This window comes from Ascaphus truei, unplaced genomic scaffold (genome assembly GCF_040206685.1).
Source record: "Ascaphus truei isolate aAscTru1 unplaced genomic scaffold, aAscTru1.hap1 HAP1_SCAFFOLD_3134, whole genome shotgun sequence".
In the NCBI taxonomy this organism is placed as follows: domain Eukaryota; kingdom Metazoa; phylum Chordata; class Amphibia; order Anura; family Ascaphidae; genus Ascaphus; species Ascaphus truei.
In genome coordinates this window covers 1-19847 of record NW_027456109.1, presented here as the reverse complement: position 1 = coordinate 19847, position 19847 = coordinate 1, and the positions used below count along the sequence as shown (strand labels likewise).

At 48.3% G+C, this 19847-nt stretch overlaps 1 protein-coding gene across 1 annotated transcript; it reads right to left on the bottom strand.

Moving 5' to 3' along the window:
- Positions 1–2216: 2216 nt before the first annotated feature.
- On the bottom strand, positions 2217–19023 carry LOC142483274 (voltage-dependent calcium channel gamma-1 subunit-like). The gene is made up of 4 exons (XM_075583341.1): positions 18828–19023; positions 7972–8046; positions 5418–5555; positions 2217–4345 (listed from the first exon to the last, which is right to left on the bottom strand). The coding sequence occupies exons 1-4, from the start codon at positions 19021–19023 to the stop codon at positions 4119–4121; spliced, it is 636 nt and encodes a 211-aa protein (XP_075439456.1). The 3' UTR covers positions 2217–4118.
- Positions 19024–19847: the final 824 nt, after the last annotated feature.

The window sequence follows — 19847 nt, the reverse complement described above, 5'->3', positions numbered from 1 at the left end:
TGGGGCACCACTCCCTAAAAAAATACATTCTGGAACTAGAGAGAGGGCAGAGAAGAGCTGCCAAATTAAAGGGGATGGATAATCTGATTTATGAGGGGCTAGCTAAATGAGATTGGTTTACATTAGAAAATAGGTGTCTAAGAGAGGATATGATAACTATATATGACTATATCCGGGGTCAATACAAGGAGCTTTCAAAAGAACTATTCATCCCAAGGGCAGTGCAAAGGACAACGGGTAATGCCTTAAAGTTGGAGGATAGGAGATTTCACCAGCAACAAGTAAGGGCAGTTATAATGTGGGATTCATTACCCATGGAGACTGATTTAGCCACCAGTGCTGAAGCAGGGAGATCCTTAAAACCTGTTGGTGGCCCTTGAGGACTGGAGTTGGCCACTCCTGAGCTACAGTATATGAGTTGTGCAGTATATATTTTATGTAGTTTTGTATGCTCTGCTGTGCTACAGTGTGTGTACAGTATATATATATTTTAATTATTCTACTAAAATGTCCAGAACAGCCTCAACATGTGAGACAAAGAATAGCAGAATGTATTGCGTATGTTTGATGAGCATCTCGGTTTTTCTTCCTTTGCTGCCCTTGAGTGACCTTGAAGCCTCCAGGTTTAGGCTTTGACAATCCAGTTAAATATGGGAGGAGGGTGTGGGACCTCTGTAACCACTGCGTCCCCCTGAAATCTAAAGGATAGTTTGAGAGTCAACAAACTGAGTGGCAGAATCTATGAAGACTGCACCTGCTGGACGGAGCATAGCGTGTGTTATAAAACTGCTATCCAGGAGAGCCCAGTGATGGGATTTGGGCAGGTAATTGGGGTACCAACAACCCAAAACTGCTGGTCCCTGATTCTACCAGCGAAAGGGTTAAAATCCCTGCATGTCACCACACAAAACCCCACACACATTTTACCTTTCGTGCTGGAAATGAGAGTGCGAGACACTGAGACCCCCTTCTACAGGAATAAACAGATCAAATAATAAGTATATAAAGAACATCAGCGCAAAGGAAACCGACGGCAGACACCGGTCTCCTCAGAGGGGCCGTCTGTGCACATCCGATGAGGGGGGGAAAGGGGAGAGTAACAACGGCGTTTATTCAACAAATAACAAATGGGGTGTTACAGGTCAGAGCTGGAGGTTTCACATGGGTAATCCTATGTGTGACAAAGTATATGAAGGGGGGGTGCAATCCTCTCAGGGCCCTCACGGCCCACGCCAAGAAATGTGCCACGTCAGGGGACCTTATGATGTAGAAATATTTATAGAGGATATGAAAATGTGTGAGATACTATATATATACAGGCATACCCCGGTTTAAGGACACTCACTTTAAGTACACTCGCGAGTAAAGACATATCGCCCAATAGGCAAACGGCAGCTCACGCATGCGCTTGTCAGCACGTCCTGAACAGCAATACCGGCTCCCTACCTGTACCGAAGCTGTGCGCAAGCGGGGAGACTATAGAGCCTGTTACACATGCGTTATTTACATCAGTTACGCACGTATATGACGATTGCCGTACAGTACATGCATCGATAAGTGGGGAAAAGGGAGTGCTTCACTTTAATGCGGGGTATGCCTGTATATATATGTGTGTGAAACTGTGACTCTTTAACCCTTTGGGGGCTGGGGGGCTTGTGGTGCCTGAGTGACATGACCCCTCAGGCACAGGGCGGGCACGTGACTGTGGCGGCCATTTTGGAGGAAACGGCAGTGATCCTTCTGTTTCCTCACTGGTTAGATCGCCCCGTGCGTGATCTATGCTGGAAAAGACGCGCCCTTTCAGGACGGCGTAGTCACTATGTCCTGAGTCCCCCCCGGGGAGCCAGTCCAAAGGGTTAAGAGAAAAACGCAATTAAATTCCACACGCGCATGTATATTGGATAAGTAAAAGCCATACATCACCCACCCAATCGGGTATTACAGTTTCCTACACTTAATGAATCCATGATATATATAATATATATATATATATATATATATATATATATATATATATATATATATATATATATATATATATATATATATATGAGAGAGAGAGATATGCATGTGTCATAAAAAAAGGTTACCTGTGAATATGGATTAAATACCTTTTTTCCCCATATACCTGTAGTGCAGTGTCTCCTTCCCTGGTCATTTGATTAGGGTGAAGTAACAAACGCAGCCGAAGTTCAGACATATTGAGGACACATTGGTTATAATGGAAAAATTCAGCTTTATTTATCTATACAGACACGCACGTGAAAGCGTTATAGCCGTGACTTGTATTGGGAACTTTTCTCAGGGAGGAAAAAAAAAAAAAATAAGATTATCAGGGATTCTTCTTGGCAATGTGTTGCTAGCACAGAAGGGTTTCATTTATTCTCCTAAGCACCATATCTTAAAACAGGTGAACCCAGGGGAGACCAAGTCCAGTCCCAAAGGGCCACTGAGCAGGTCAGCTACTAGGGATATCCCTGCTTCAGCACAGCTGGCTGTCATAATAACTGAGCCACCTGTGCTGTAGCAGGGCCAGGGATATCCTGAAAACCTGACCTATTGGAGGGGGGAGGGTGTGGGGGGGCCCTTTAGGACTGAAGTTGACCTCTCCTGGTTTAACCATTTCATTGGCCTCTGTCATCAGCAAAGGGGCGATACATATTTGGAAATGGTACGTTATAACAACTCCTGCTTTTCTTTCGGTTTGGCTGTAACATAATGCTTTAGAATAAATGTTATTATTAGACCCCATCTCTGCATTTATCTTCATTAAACCATGATGTTTTAAGAAGAATTGTGTTGGTGAGTTTATTTTTTTATTTTTTTTCAGTTGATCCATTGTCCAGCATTAAATAAATAAAATGAAATCCATAAATAATTTCCTGCTAGATTTCTAGTACTCTTTTAAAGACATCAAGTGATAACACAAAACCACATAGTCATAAATAATACTCCAACCCAGCGTAACCCAGTGTATTTTCTTTCAAATGACCTCTATTCCCCCCTCCCCCCATTCCTGTTTATTGTATGTACGTGAAAACCATTTTCCAGCGGTACAGTGTCAGTATATATATTATATATATATATATATATATATATATATATATATATTATTATTTTTTAAACAAATTGCTTTCTATATTCTACAGTATGTGATTTGTGTCATTATAACCTTTCATAACCTAACATTTCACATGACTGAAAAATATGAAAAATGCCGGTTCTTAGCAAGTAAAAAGTCTATTATACCACACCCAACATGCTGAACACAGGTTGAAATTGAATAACACGGTCTTAGTTTATTCTCTAAGTCAGAGGTGCTCAACTTCAGTCCTCAATACACCTCGCCAACAGATTCTTATGATATCCCTGCTTCAGCACAGGTGGCTCAACCAGTCCCAGCTTCAGCTCCGGTGACTCAATCAGTCACTGCTTCAGCACAGGTGGCTCAATCAGTGGCTCAGTCTTCGACTGAGCCACCTGAGCTGAAGCTGGGATATCCTGAACACCTGACCTGTTTGTTGTGGGGGGAGGGTTCTTGAGAACTGGAGTTGAGGCCGCCCTGCTCTAATAAGATGAATTGATGCTGAGTATAGAGCGGGACAGTATCAGTTGCCAGGGCTCAGTACCAGACTTGCGAAGCTATTAAGCACATCTTAATGCAATAATAAAAAAAGGAGGTGTTATTCCACTTTATTGAAACTCCGGTGTGTAAGGGTACAGTGTAGGAGCGCTTTACATGCACGGCTGGGCTGCTCTTCCCAATAAATCGAAGGTCCCAGCAAGACGTTTGTGTGAGAGAGAGAAATGTATTCTATCAATTTACCGCTGGTTGCATAGACTTTTTGGCCAGTGTCTTGAGTTTTCACATGAACAACTTTTGCCTCAAGCTACACCTAGCAGAAGCCTCTCCATCCAATGCGAAGGGTGGAAAAGCTTGAAGGGCAACCTCCAAAATATGTTGAAATAACAAAATATAAGCAGCTGCTGTGCAATGTCCTTAGGTTGACCATCAGGTTTGATGTCAGAAGACCTACAGTTCATCCTCTACCAACACCCCAATTATATATACCCCCGAGCCACCCATCAGTGCTTCAGCAGTAATCCCGGGGGGCTCCTCAGATGTCTGGTTCAGCGTCCATACAAGTTTCCCACGGGTTCCTAGGCATACGAGGCAAAGAGATGAGCAGGAGCGCGATCCCGCAGAGGAAGAGCAGGGCGAAGGCAGAGCAGGCGCAGGCGAAGGACCAGGAATAATAGTACTCGATCCACAACGTGTCCTTGCTGTCGATCATCCTCTGCACGGATTGTCGGATGACTTCTGCAGAGATCATGATGCAGATTCCTGGGAGAAGAGGAGACACGTCACATTCATGTTGCACACGTTTGTACTCATTGGGCTGTATAGGCACCCTACCGTCGGATATGAAAAGCATGCGTGGATATCGGAATGCACACTGAGCTATGGGTAGTGGTCAAACGTCCTTTGGCACCAACTGAAACGTCATCTTTATTTTTATGCACTTTCTAACCCAGGTAATATAGGATTTGGGGGAGGGTGGGAGAGGGTTCTTGCTTTATTCATTTGTTAACCTGTGTTAGATACAAATCTGCTGCCCTTAAATATACTCCGTGTCAGCGTCTTTCACGTATATATATTGCTTTTTGAATAATAATATGACTGGAGCTAAATAAAACGTCAAACGCCAACTACCATTTTCGAGATGAAATTTCACCCCAGGTGTTGGATTTTTGGAAACCCGGAGCGTCTGTTTTTTTGTGTCTTAGTTTGTGAGGATGAAACGTGGCAAACGGTCGTATTCAAAACGGTTAATTTGGCAAAGGAGTATTGTATGCCAATGGCAAAATCCATTTCAAAAGGATATTTAATTACACACCTATTATTCTGGTGGCGACCTATAAATTGAGGACAGATGAGATATTGGTTCACGTAGTCAACCAATTCTTCTATCTACTGTGAAACCTCAGACCCTACTAGCAGGGTTGCCGAGCAGGCGGAGAAGTTGGGGTTACTGTTCCAGACTCTGTGGCTCCGGGTTGGCCCGTCTGGCTGGTACCGAAAGTTAGACCTAACTGGATGTCAGACAAAAATTCTGTGACTGTCTGCCCAGGTGGGCCCTCCTCCCCAACTGGGACCACTACCCCCTCTGCTCAACCAACCGGGGGTCTAGGTCAACCCCACCCTGGTCTATCCACAAGCCTTTTGATGTAGAAGTGTTTGTGCCGTAGACGTTCCATCTCCAGAAGACCCTACGGTGCATGGATTTGTAGCCCATTGCCGACCCCACTGCCACCAAAGAGATGAGTTGAGTTGATGGTCCATGCGTAATGTCTAAGAACGTCTTTGGAGTACGTCTCTCCAACAGAGGTTTAAGAGCCCCCCAACAACCACTGACCTGCAAATATGTAGAACAGCCCGGCTGGTTTCAGCAGGTAGTCCAGTTTTTGCTTGAAGGACAGCATAGTACAGATCGTTCCCATAATCATGAAGCCAACTCCAATGATAGCGATGGCAGCTGCTGAGATGCTGTACTCTGCCCAGACAAAACACAAGAGAGAAGCTGTAAGCTTGTGCTGGGTCACTGAGCACATTCCAACCTATCGCACACTTCCTGCTCCATCGCTCGGCCGCAACCATTCAAAGATTCTTGGCACCAGGGAAATGTGAGAAACTTAAGATCGCGTAAATAGAAATTCCCCCTTGTGAGCACACTCGCATGCCTCACACAGGTTCACATTACCTCTTAGCATACACTGCATCCACTGCAGCCAGGGATTCTGGGTAATGACATGCAAATGTGCACACAGTGTCACCTTTTGCTTCATGTCCATTTTAACATGGGAGCCCTCTAAACGTATGCCTGGCGCATTACACAGCGTTTCAGCACAGCCGGGGTTCCAGAAGTGCATGGAACACTCACTGACCTGCTATCGCTGCGAGACATTGTTAATGGACTGTCCGCTTAATGGCGCATTCACTCTTGCCCTGTTTTTGATTTTTGGTCCAATAAATGCCGCCGTTCTGTACATTTGCGGCAACGTCGTTATCTAACGCTGCCAATCGATCCGTTCTCCCGCGACCGATCGACGCAGATCCTGTTTTCCAGAGGCTCACAATACGGCCGCCCATTTCAAAAGAGGATCTGGTGTTGCGTCCTAAATGCAACCTAATACATTAAAAAAATCATCAAAAGGGCATAACGAGTGGGGGAGGGACGCAGTATTATGTAATACTACACAATTGATTTATTAAAAAAAAAAAAAAAAACAGGATTTTGAATGTAATGATTCGTTAATGGCTGTTAGTACCAACGCTAATATGGTGAGAAGTGGGGGTAATGCACAGGTAACAATGCATGACGTTGCACAGGAAGCTTGCACGGTTAACGCTGCATCAGTGCGCTTTTCACCGTATTATACGGGACGAGTAAATCGGGCCTCGTCATGAAGCTAAAAAACGGGCCAGCAAATTATCTGAGTGAGATGGGAACACACCAGGCTCGCGTTTCACGGCTATATCAATGTTTAATCTTTACTTTACATTAAAGCAGCAGTCCCGCCCTACTCTGTTGTTTTGGAATTGGCTGCGACGTTGTCAGAGCGCTTCCTGTTGGACGGCTGCGGGCGCCATCTTGGAAAATCCAGGAAGCAACACTGGCCACTAAACCGGTAAGTATCTCAGATACTTGGGCGGTGGAGGGGGGGGCGACAAAGAGGTCCAAATTAAGTGCGGGTCGGCTCTGGAGAACCCCTCGCCTCAATTGCTCAAAATAGACGGGATTGCTGCTTCAAGGTGCACCTTTCTTTCCTAGAATTTGGCGACCGTGAAGAACCACTAGGCCCAAGTCTGCCCGTCTCGCTGTCTGCTGAGAAACTTCCGACCCTACTAGACCCCTTTCCCGTTATCACGTTTAACCGGTATGCGGCCTTCTCCGTTGGATTCAATGGTAGGAAGGCAGCGGGCGCTCAAGAATTTGAAGAAAAGGTCTTCCTCCTGCGCGTTTCGGGACAAGCTGGGACCGTCGTCAGAGCTTGGGGAAACGTTCACACTTGGGTCCCTCCTAAATACCCCCACACCCTCCGGTGAAAATCGCTGGAGCTGAGTCCTTGCGTCGGTGTCATCCCGGTGTTACCTTATAGAGTATTTAAGGGACCCATGTGTGAATGTTTCCCCAAGCCCTGACAACGGTCCCAACCGGGAGCCGAAACGCGTCGGAGGAATATGGATGTTCAATAAAGAAACATTTTCTACAACTTTTTGAGGGCCCGCTGCCTTCCTACCACGGAATTCAATCAAACACGAGATCTGCCACAGCAGGGCGGCCAACTCCCGTCCTCAAGGGCCACCAGCAGGTCAGGTTTTCAGGATATCCATCCCTGCTTCAACACAGGTGGCTCAATCAGTGGCTCAGTCGTTGACCGAGCCACTGATTGAGCCACTTGTGCTGAAGCAGGGATGGATATCCTGAAAACATAATCTGTTTGTGGCCCTTGGGGACGGGAGTTGGCCGCCCTGCACCACAGGATCAGACCCCTGACAGCATATAGTACAGCGCAATTCTTTTGTTCCGTTAGAGTGAGTACTTTAAGGCCACGCTTATAGTCCCGGCGACGTCGCGTCAAAACAAATGTATTGAATCCGTCGCGTGCGCTTATAGTAGGAGCGACGCGACGGAGCGACAGCTTGGTCGCGATCGCTGGAACTCAATTCAATTTGATTTTTTCAGCAACCGCAGCATGACGTCAGCGTCGCCGTCGCCAGGACTATAAGCGCAGCCTAAGAAGTGTGCGCTCTTAAAAAAAAAAAACTACATTCTCAGTTGGACATGTTTATCACCATTTTAATCCCGCGGGACACTGCCCCCTTATTGTTTTGCTGTGACAGCCCCTTGGCCTTAAAAATAGGAAATAAGGATTTTTTTTTTTAACGTCGGAAAAAATAATAGATACCTTTCTGTGTCGTCACCTCGAAGATTTCTGCGTTCTCCCCCGAAGTGAAATGTTTAAAATATGAGCAGCTGTGATCTAGAAGGAAGGAACGAAACAGTTTAGATTCCACGCTGGCGATACTAGTGAGAATCCGCAGGTACTTTTCTTCATACAAACGCAAGAGTTCTATATATATATACAGTGTTCGACAATTGTATACATTTACTCGCCCGGGGCGGGTGGATTTAACCCCCGGGCGAGTAACTATTGGCCCAAGCAGCACACGTGTTTTTTTTTTAAATTCCCCCGTTCGCGCTGAAATTTCCCTGCTCGCGCTGAAAAAAAAAAAAAAAAAAAACTCCCCTACCTGACTCCTGATTGGCGCGCGCTCCAGGCTTTGTGGGCGCGCGGCCAGGCTCTATATGAGCCCGCCCCCAACGAGCGGCCATTCTGCCTGGAGCTCTGTTGGAGGGTAAGTACTCTCCATGCTGCGGCCCCTCTGCCCCTTCCCTGCGATCCCCCTGGTCCCCACATGGCTCCCTACTCCCCACCGCGGAAGCTCTCCTGTCCCCTGCTCCTGTCCCATTCCCCTGCTCCTGTCCCCTGTCCCCTCCTCCTGTCCCCTGCTCCTGTCCCCTGTCCCCTCCTCCTGCTCCCTTCCCCTCTTCCTGCTCCTGTCCCCTTCCCCTCCTCCTGTCCCCTTCCCCTCGATCCACCGATGTCAGGGGCGGGAGGTCCCCGCTGCTGCAGCCCGGTTGGCTTGCGGGGGAAAGGCTCGGCCCTCACCACGTGCCTCCCATGCGTCCCCTACCTTCATGATGGCGCAGCCGCCGCATGAGGTGGGGGGATGTCGGCCTGGCCCCCCCCCCCTCCCCGCCACGAGCATCATGCCGCCGCGGGCTGGGGGGGAAGAAGCAGCCTGCAGCTTGGCCAGGCACTGTGACATGCCGGCGAGGGGAGCAGGGCAGTGGCGGCCACGGCGGGGCTGACTGTCACCTGGGGCGCCCAGTGGGGGATACCTCGCCACATGCCTCCCACCCACCCTTGTCATTGGGGGGGGGGGATGTCGGCCTGCCCCCCACATGAGCGGGAGATGGGCGCGGGTGGGTGGGGGATTTGCGTGGTGCTGGTCGCGGCCTTTCCTCCCCTGTGTGTGTGTGAGAATGTGAATGTGTGTGTGTGAGAATGTGTATGTGTGTGTGTGTGTGAATGAATGTATGTGTGTATGGGAGTATGTGTATGTGTGTGACACCAGAGGTCCCCCCCAGTCAGTAACCCCCCCAGTCAGTAACCCCCCCAGTCAGTAACCCCCCCCCCAGTCAGTCACCCCCCCAGTTAGTAACCCCCCCAGTCAGTAACCTTCCCCCCAGTCAGTCAGTCACCCCCCCCTGTCAGTCACCCCTCAACCCCAGTCAGTGTCAGTCACCCCCCACCCCCAGTCAGTGTCAGTCACCCCCCACCCCCAGTCAGTGTCAGTCACCCCCCACCCCCAGTCAGTGTCAGTCACCCCCCACCCCCAGTCAGTGTCAGTCACCCCCCACCCCCAGTCAGTGTCAGTCACCCCCCCACCCCCAGTCAGTGTCAGTCACCCCCCCACCCCCAGTCAGTGTCAGTCACCACCCCCAGTCAGTGTCAGTCACCCCCCCACCCCCAGTCAGTGTCAGTCACCCCCCACCCCCAGTCAGTGTCAGTCACCCCCCCACCCCCAGTCAGTGTCAGTCACCCCCCCACCCCCAGTCAGTGTCAGTCACCACCCCCAGTCAGTGTCAGTCACCCCCCCACCCCCAGTCAGTGTCAGTCACCCCCCCACCCCCAGTCAGTGTCAGTCACCCCCCACCCCCAGTCAGTGTCAGTCACCCCCCCACCCCCAGTCAGTGTCAGTCACCCCCCCACCCCCAGTCAGTGTCAGTCACCCCCCCACCCCCAGTCAGTGTCAGTCACCCCCGCACCCCCAGTCAGTGTCAGTCACCACCCCCAGTCAGTGTCAGTCACCCCCCCACCCCCAGTCAGTGTCAGTCACCCCCCACCCCCAGTCAGTGTCAGTCACTCACCCACCCAGTCACCCCTGCCCCACCCAGCAAACCACTCAACCAGCCAGTCACTCACCCAGCCTCTCTCTCTGTGTATCACCCACCCTCTGTGTGTGTCACCCACCGTTTCTCTCCTCTGTCTCCCCCACTCTCTCTCCCCCCCACACACTCTCTCTCTCCCCCCCACACACTCTCTCTCCCCCCACACACTCTCTCTCCCCCCCCACACTCTCTCTCCCCCCCCACACTCTCTCTCCCCCCCACACTCTCTCTCTCCCCCCCACACTCTCTCTCTCCCCCACACGCTCTCTCTCCCCCCCACATGCTCTCTCTCCCCCCCACACTCTCTCTCTCCCCCACACTCTCTCTCTCTCCCCCACTCTCTCTCTCTCTCTCTCTCCCCCCACTCTCTCTCTCCCCCCCACACTCTCTCTTTCCCTAACACTCTCTCTCCCTCTCTCCCCCACACTCTCTCTCCCTCTCTCCCCCACACACTCTCTCTCTCTCCCCCCCCACACTCTCTCTCTCTCTCCCCCCCACTCTCTCTCTCTCCCCCCCACACTCTCTCTCTCCCCCCCCACACTCTCTCTCCCTCTCTCCCCCACACTCTCTCTCCCCCACACTCTCTCTCCCTCTCTCCCCCACACTCTCTCTCCCTCTCTCCCCCACACTCTCTCTCCCTCTCTCCCCACACTCTCTCCCCCACACTCTCTCTCTCCCCCACACTCTCTCTCTCCCCCACACTCTCTCTCTCCCCCACACTCTCTCTCTCCCCCACACTCTCTCTCTCCCCCACACTCTCTCTCTCCCCCACACTCTCTCCCCCACACTCTCTCTCTCCCCCACACTCTCTCTCCCTCACACTCTCTCTCCCTCTCCCCCACACTCTCCCTCTCCCCCACACTCTCTCTCTCCCCCCCACTCTCTCTCTCCCCCACACTCTCTCTCTCCCCCACACTCTCTCTCTCCCCCACACTCTCTCCCTCTCTCCCCCACACTCTCTCTCCCTCTCTCCCCCACTCCCTCTCTCCCCCACACTCTCTCTCCCTCTCTCCCCCACACTCTCTCTCCCTCTCTCCCCCACACTCTCCCTCTCTCCCCCACACTCTCTCTCCCTCTCTCCCCCACACTCTCTCTCCCTCTCTCCCCCACACTCTCTCTCCCTCTCTCCCCCACACTCTCTCTCCCTCTCTCCCCCACACTCTCTCTCCCTCTCTCCCCCACACTCTCTCTCTCTCTCCCCCACACTCTCTCTCTCTCTCCCCCACACTCTCTCTCTCTCTCTCCCCCACACTCTCTCTCCCTCTCTCCCCCACACTCTCTCTCCCCCACACTCTCTCTCCCTCTCTCCCCCACACTCTCTCTCCCTCTCTCCCCCACACTCTCTCTCCCTCTCTCCCCCACACTCTCTCTCCCTCTCTCCCCCACACTCTCTCCCCCTCTCCCCCACACTCTCTCTCTCCCCCCCACACTCTCTCTCTCTCTCCCCCACACTCTCTCTCCCTCTCTCCCCCACACTCTCTCTCTCTCTCTCTCCCCCACACTCTCTCCCTCTCTCCCCCACACTCTCTCTCCCTCTCTCCCCCACACTCTCTCTCTCTCTCTCCCCCACACTCTCTCTCCCTCTCTCCCCCACACTCTCTCTCTCTCTCTCCCCCACACTCTCTCTCTCTGTCACTCCCACACTCTCTCTCTCTCTGTCACTCACACTCTGGATCTCTTATTTACCCTATATATCTTAACTGCCCTATACTACACCGAAATCTTAACTACCCTATACTGCTTTCTTCCAGATCTGGCTCAAGTTTCACACGGAAGACATCGGAACCCCCCCCTAACCCAGAAGACAGGTAATGAACACCTCCCCAATGTATAACATTGCGGGAATGAGCGTACCTGGACATTGAGGGACTGCGGATCAGGTAAGATCCCAGGTGGGATTGCTGCTTTAGATATTGTGAAGCGGGGACATCCAGACATTGGTTAAGGGGTTCAGGAAACTAGTCATTCACACCTGGCTTTTATTTCTAGATCCGAACTTTACACACACACATGTAACAAGGACTAATTGTAGTATAATGTAATACAATAAATACATTTATGTCAAAAACGAATGTTGTTCTGACTAGGAATTTATTAAATGTATTTTATTTATATATTTAATTTTAAAGCGGGGTTGGGGGCGGGGTTGGGGGCGGGACTAGGTGGCGAGTAGATTTTTGGGTTGGGCGAGTAGATTTTTGGGTGATTTGTCGAACACTGTATATATATATATATATATATATGCAAATACAACTGTATGCTCATCTGCATGTCTTAGGCAGGTCTGCAACCCCGCCTTTCCCCATTATCACCCAGCATACAGCACTTCCACTGCAGCAAGGGATTCTGGGAAATGACATGCAAATGAGCACACAGTGTCACTTTTTGCCTCAATAACCATTTTTAACATGGTTCCCTATAGGCTTAAGCTTGCTGCATGGTCACAGCTTTGAGCACAGCCAGGGTTAAGATGCATACCCAGAAAACCATATATATATATATATATATATATATATATATATATATATATATATATATATATATATGCACCTTAACCCTGGCTGTGCTCAAAGCTGTGACCATGCAGCAAGCTTAAGCCTATAGGGAACCATGTTAAAAATGGTTATTGAGGCAAAAAGTGACACTATGTGCTCATTTGCATGTCATTTCCCAGAATCCCTTGCTGCAGTAGAAGTGCTGTATGCTGGGTGATAATGGGGAAAGGCGGGGTTGCAGACCTGCCTAAGACATGCAGATGAGCATACAGCTATATTTGCATATTTGCTTTCCTGTGGAGGGTTTTTGTCACTTTTTTTACTCACCATAACTTAACTCAGTATTATGGTTTAGCCTATCCCATAAGCCTCTCTTGCATTCCCAGTAAAATCAATATGTGGTATATAAAGGACCCCAAACAGGTGCCCCTGATATCGCCTGAGGAAGAATACTTTTGTATTCGAAACGCGTCGCGAAGGGTGTCGCTGGTCTGTTTATCACATACAGCCAGTCTTCACACAAGTGTTTTTATTGCTATTTTTATTGCCAATTTCGATCGAAACGGAAAACGGGCGGGCACTTCCGGGACTACTACAGGGGGCCTCATTTGCCGCGCATGCGCACTACGCAGATCAACACGCCGACAAGCGTGTGAAGCAGAGACGCAGCGCAGCCTCTGAATACAGCCCCAGCGCGCGGGGCTTGTTCCTGAGGACAGAGATTACCCCCCCTCTTCATCCCATATGTTGCCCTACCAATAGAAGTGACGATCGTGATCTGGACCATTAAAGTTTTTATATACGTAAGTGCATATTATTATCTTTATTTGTTGTCAATACATATATCTCAATCTTGGTGCGCTTTTGTGTTTTTTCTTTTTTTCTGGGACTTGGTATCGCGGTTGGAGTTTTCCTGCTGGGATCCATATTGGAGGTGGGGGCAGACACCTTCAACACTAAGAGCTGCAAGAGATTAGAGAGGAACCACCATTCCACTATCCTAAAGAGCAAGAGCGCGGACTGGACTCAATTTTCCCAGTAAAATCAACCCCACACTGATGAGACCCATCAAGGTCGAAACAGCTGTCTGTGGGTGGTTTTCTGGGTATGCACCTTAACCTTTTCTTTTCATATCTCAGGAAAGATAACTGCAAAATGAGCCGCCGTGGGATCAGATGAAAGTATATTTTAAATGCCATGTCGGCTGCGACCCTGTATCCGTTCGTGCTCAGAGTCAACTTGTTAAATATATTGTGGCAGTAGATGAGGTGGAAAAAAGAAAACCTTTATGTCCAAGTTCAACCTGTGCATATTAAAATATGATCACTTATTGGTTTGTTAAGGTGATGTAAAGTATAAACCGTTGGGTGTCCCTATATAAAGGAGGGTACATATATAAAGGAGAGTACATATATAAAGGATAGTAAATATATAAAGGAGAGTACATATATAAAGGATAGCCAGTGCTAACCATCAAACAATACAAGACACACACTCACACACTCACACACTCTCACACACACACACACACACCACCCCCATAGTATATATAGTCCAGGCTACAAACACACCTTCTTGGGTAAGTCACCTTCCAAAATCTCCCCCACGGAGGAGGTGGGGTTTGTTGTTTTATTGTAAATTTCCTGCTTTGTACAATATTCCAAAACACATCAAACATTGTAGACACCGTTCAATTCACACCGTAAAATCCCCGATACGTTGTATATTGAGAAAGTAAAAGCAATCAGAGGGGTACATGTTCAAAAGAGTTCAATACACTTGACAGGGGCACTGGTAAATTGTCATTAATAATATGCAATTCTCCTTTAATCTTATCCACCTAACTTTAAGATGGTACATTATTTGGTGTAGGTGGTACTTTGGCATTATGGCCCAATATTGGAGCGCTCAACATCAGTCCGCAAGTCCCCCCCCAACAGGTCAGGTTTTCAGGATATCCCTGCTTCAGCACAGGTGGCTCAATCAGAGTCTCTGAATGAGGACTGGGGTTGAGCCCCCCTGACGTAATACATAATACATTTTAAAAAACGTTACTAAGCCCCTCTATCGTACTCGTGATAAGGAGCCCATATTCTGTGATACTTTGTTACTTGAGAGAATATGTTGGCTTCTCCGTTATTCTAATAAACTCCTCCATGTCCCACCATTCGTCCACAGATGGGGTGGGGGGCCTTTTCCACGTTCTAGCTAATATATTTTTGGGGCGGCATAAATGAGGTCTAAAGTTTTCGCGTGTCTAGGGATTCACGCCAGTGCTGGAATTTATAGTGGGATAATATTTAAAAACATGATCACGTTTAATCGGTTCAACCCCCATCTTTCTTTCGTTCCATTTAAAATTGGCTAAGTGACCTTGAGTCGCCGGTCTCCCGAGCAACGGAGATTAGAGCGTAAGCTCTTCAGGGATGGCTGTCAGCCCTCAGTCACTGAACTCAAGCAGTAACTTAGCATTGACATGCAGTGCTAAAGGGTTAAAGAAGAATTCTGGGTAAATTATTACCAAAGTCACATCGACAAAATCACAACGGGACCGGTAATTTCTATGTTACAGCCGGGATATGGGAATTATTTTAATGACTGTGTTCCAAATGTAATATTAAATCACGGTTTAAATGAAGAAAGTCCAGATCCAGATACCAGGCGCTGTATGGAGTAGACAAAGCTTCTTTAACGATCTAGCCAGATCATTGAATACCTAAAAGGAAAAAGAAGCGCATGCTCCATAGCATAATACTGCATTTAAAATGATTCATTTATTAAAAACGCATTGACGTGATCACGCTGTTTGGCGCTTTTTGGCGCTGTCTGGGGGGGTGGGGGGGGCGTGGTCTTGGTGTGCGGTGTTTGGGACAGTGTACACTTCCCTGGGTTGCACTGAGCGAGGCGCCCTACGTTGGGCGATCCCTGTACCCGCTAATTACAAATGCGGAGTCTCCCATGCGGAACAGGCGGGGCTCATCCTACAATGCCGGATAGGGGTGTCAGCCTCTCGGAAACCCCCACTACCAATGCTGACACGGAGGGGACTCCCAGGCATACCACCTGCCCGCCTTATCACGGATGAGTATCCGTTTACTGACACCTATCACCACAGTACTCCATATACCTATTTGACAAGCGGATCCGCCCTCCAGCTGTTCTACACAGCACACAGATTGTCTCCCATTAATGTTTTTTTACCAATTGATGTGAGTGCAGGTCCTGGCGACTACTCCTGTTTTCAATAAATGAATCATTTAATATGCAGAATTATGCTATGGAGCATGCGCTTCTTTTTCTAAAAGACATCCATACATACAAGATCAACGCGATTTCCACAGAGAATGGTCTTTGGATATCTTCTACAACCGTGCACTTTTCTTTATATAAAAGTACTGCACAACGGATCTTCTTAAATTGTGTCTTTTCCGTGAAAATCCCCCATCATTAAGGTTTCTGCATGATAAAAATGTAACCCCCCCTAAACCCTAAGATTCTAGATGCGATGTTGCGGCTACTCTGGCACTGAAGACATCAGGAGCTGCTATGCACGTGCTGTAATTGCAGAGAAGGTGTTACATAGCCGAGTGCAATCGCTGCAGAGTAACGTAAAGGGCTATTTCTGCAACGCTGACAGCAAAGGCTAATTGCAGATCTCGGCAGGTATATGCACATTATACGGTACGCTGCTCGGTCAAAGAGAACAGCAAAAGTCACGCATGTGAGCACGTTTCGGTGAGTTATAACATGGTCAGCTGTCCCCATAAAGCAGGGCTGTAGCCAGACTGACGGGCAGCCGCAGGTGCTTGGGAACGTGTGTGTTAATTTGTGCGTTGTTGTCACATAGCTAAGATATGCGCAGCCTCATTCTACCGACTGCTTCCTGGGAATGTGCGCAGTAAATAAGAGCCGGGGCGGGCCAAGGGGTTCTCCTGCTGCCAACGTTACGTGGGAGAGGAAAGATGGAAACCAGGGGTGGCCAACTCCGGGCGCCGGTGGCCACAAACAGGTCAGGTTTTCAGGATACCCCCTGCTTCAGCACAGGTGGCTCAATCAGCCCCTGCTTCAGCACAGGTGGCTCAGTTAAAGCCACTGATGGAGCCATCTGTGCTGAAGCAGGGATATCCTGAAAACCTGTCCTGTTGGAGGCCCTTCAGGACAGGAGCTGGACACCCCTGCTGTAACCTAAGTCTTATGTGGGCACTAAAGTTTATACGATGGGGAGGATTATAGGTTTATTGCTGCAAGACTGAAATGTTGCCCGTTTATAAATAAACTTTTACTGTGCAGATCTCTCCATATTTACTATTCCTTGATCCCAGCAGGGGGATGTGAAAGAGCACGTAACCTTTATAGTGCATCAGTTGCAATCATTTATGTGGGCACACACATGAAATGACAGGACTTGCCTTAATTGCGCCTGTCCTTTTCCCCCAATATCTCCTTTGGATCAGGAAAAGGACAGTGGGGTACATGGCACTGCTTCCCAGCAGACTGGGGAGGGGGGGGGGGGGGAATAAAGACAGAGACAGGGGGAGAAACTCTGATTAAAAAGGCTCTAAGCTTTTACACTGCACAGAGACAATTGACAGACTTGGTGATAAGCATTAAATTCAGAAGCGTCTTGATTTGTTTCCCTTGTTAAAACTGATACTTAATAAAATAAAAACACCGTAAAAACATGAAAATAAGACACAGGATTAAAAAGAAAAAAAAAAGTCACTGAAATCCCTACTTATGTTGAATTGACTTCAAGGAACACTAAACAGTATATATAAAAGTCTAAAAAGGTACAAAATAGTACAACTTAAAGGAACAATCTAAGCAATATCCTACGTGTTTTATTTTAAAATAAATAAGCCCTGTAGTATTAGATAATACTTAGTACCGTTATTTATTTTTTAATTGAACTCTTAATGCCATTTTTAATGCGTTTAATATACTGAGCATCGTTTGATTTCTATAGCAGCTGTAGCCCACCTTCCCAGCAGTGCAAGATATTTGCAACACTTTCCTGTTTGTGATAATCTGTTGCCAATGTTCCCAGCCGTTTGAGCTGCAAACTGTAACAATAGATAATGTTACCGTAGTAATATACGAATACATTGTAGCTGTTGAGTTACACCCACTGATGGATTAATTGAAACGGAAAGGCGGCCCTTTAGTGAATCCCAGCAAGCAGGATTTTGCTGATTGATCACAAGAAAACCAATGGATCGGCAGCTTTTGTATTTAGTTTTCAATAAACTTAATCAAATGCTGCATAAAGTATATTAAAACAAAATATATATTTTTTAACCTGCTTGGGTGGCCTCTTTAAATAAAGTGCATGTGCACCCCAACAGATTATACAATCATTAGTGTTAAGATTGGACTAGGAATAGACTGTTACAAGAAATAGTTCCTTAATGCGGTGAGAAAATTGGAGGGTTACTGTATATGTTATGGGGTGAGGAGGAGGAAGGGTAAAGGGGTGAGGAAGGGTAAAGGGGTGAGGAAGGGTAAAGGGGTGGGAAGGAGGACATCAATTTATAGGGTTTTAAAACATTACACAGAAAGTTTGGCATAAGATTACAATGGAATGTATCACAGTGGGAGTCTCAATGAGCTAAAGATATCAGTGTCACATGAAAACATGCGAAATGTGTGGGGCAAGGGCAAGGATGCCGGGACAGGAACATGCTCGCCCCACACAGGCACCAACTCGTGTCAGGATTTAGCTGTACTCATGTACAAATACATGGCAGATCATCGAGAGCAGGGGTTCTCAGCCAGTCCTCAAGCCCGCTCCCCCCTCCCTCAACTGGTCAGGTTTTCAGGATATCTCTGCTTCAGCACAGTTGGCTCAATCAGTCCCAGCTTCAGCACAGGTGGCTCGATAAGTCCCAGCTTCAGCACAGGTGGCTCAATTAGTCCCTGCTTCAGCACAGTGGCTCAATCAGTCCCAGCTTCAGCACAGGTTGCTCAATATGTCCCAGCATCAGCACAGGTGGCTCAATTAGTCCCTGCTTCAGCACAGTGGCTCAATCAGTCCCAGCTTCAGCACAGGTGGTTCAATAAGTTCCAGCTTCAGCACAGGTGGCTCAATTAGTCCCTGCTTCAGCACAGTGGCTCAATCAGTCCCAGCTTGCTCAATCAGCTCTGATGGGATATCCTGAAAACCTGACCTGTTGGGAAGGCTCGAGCACTGGATTTGATCTCCCCCCCCCCCCTGATATAGAGACAGGGAGCAGTTATCTCTTGCGCGCCACTATAAAAAGTTTGTCATATTGGGGTTGCTGGTCCCTCTGGGAACAAGACACGGCCGTACACTGGGGGATAGAAGGAAACGGATCCACGCAGCAGCTGCTCTCATCGATACGTGTAAAGAACACAAGTGGTCCCAGGTGGATGTAAGCCAATAGCCTGCTAATGGACATCCACCCGCTCGCTGGTAGTAGGACGATATTGGTGAGCACAGCACAAGCTCTCCAATGAACGGCCAATCGGCCAGCTCCGTTCTCCATCGGGTTCACCCCAATCCGTCCGCATGGATTAACAGAGACAGCTAAAATGTGTGCGAGGTTACGGCTTCTTGGGTCATAAACAAAAAGTCACCGAACAGAGTTCTGGTAAAAATAGTAATGATGACGAATATCAAGGAGCAATCCCAGCAATACCCAACGCGTCAAAAAAACAGTCCTGTAGTATTAGATAATACAGGCATACCCCGGTTTAAGGACACTCACTTTAAGTACACTCGCGAGTAAGGACATATCGCCCAGTAGGCAAACGGCAGCTCACGCATGCGCCTGTCAGCACGTCCTGAACAGCAATACCGGCTCCCTGCCTGTACCGAAGCTGTGCGCAAGCGGGGAGACTATAGAGCCTGTTACATACGCGTTATTTACATCAGTTATGCACGTATAGGACGATTGCAGTACAGTACCTGCATCGATAAGTGGGGGAAAGGTATCGCTTCACTTTAAGTACATTTTCGCTTTCCATACATGCTCTGGACTCATGGCGTACGTTAATGCGGGGTATGCATGTACTATTTAAAAAAAATTTTTATTCAACTCTTAATGCCATTTTTAATGAGTGCTAATATACAGAGTATCCTTTGATGCAGGGGAGCGCAAACATTTGAAGCTGCGCCCCCCTGCCTGGCCTCCCCCGGGCTCACACCCCTTCTCCTAGCCGGCCCTGCCTTGCACATCATTATTATAGGAAGGGCGTATGTTTTATTAAGCTACTTTACTTTCCGCCTCTTCACCCCTGTATGGGTAGAGGCGACTTCCACGGAAAACTTCCCTTTTAAAAAGATCCACGGAAGCTGTTTCGCTGGATA

What these genes read in the sequence shown, in the direction of transcription:
- LOC142483274 (XM_075583341.1), bottom strand. Translation starts at nt 19,023, where the DNA reads ATGGAGAACGGAGCTGGCCGATTGGCCGTTCATTGGAGAGCTTGTGCT. An exon ending in CGAGGTGACGACACAGAAAG is followed by an intron (nt 5,556 to 7,971) that starts GTATCTATTATT and finishes TTGTCTGGGCAG; the next exon opens with AGTACAGCATCTCAGCAGCT. An exon ending in GCTGTTCTACATATTTGCAG is followed by an intron (nt 4,346 to 5,417) that starts GTCAGTGGTTGT and finishes CTCTTCTCCCAG; the next exon opens with GAATCTGCATCATGATCTCT.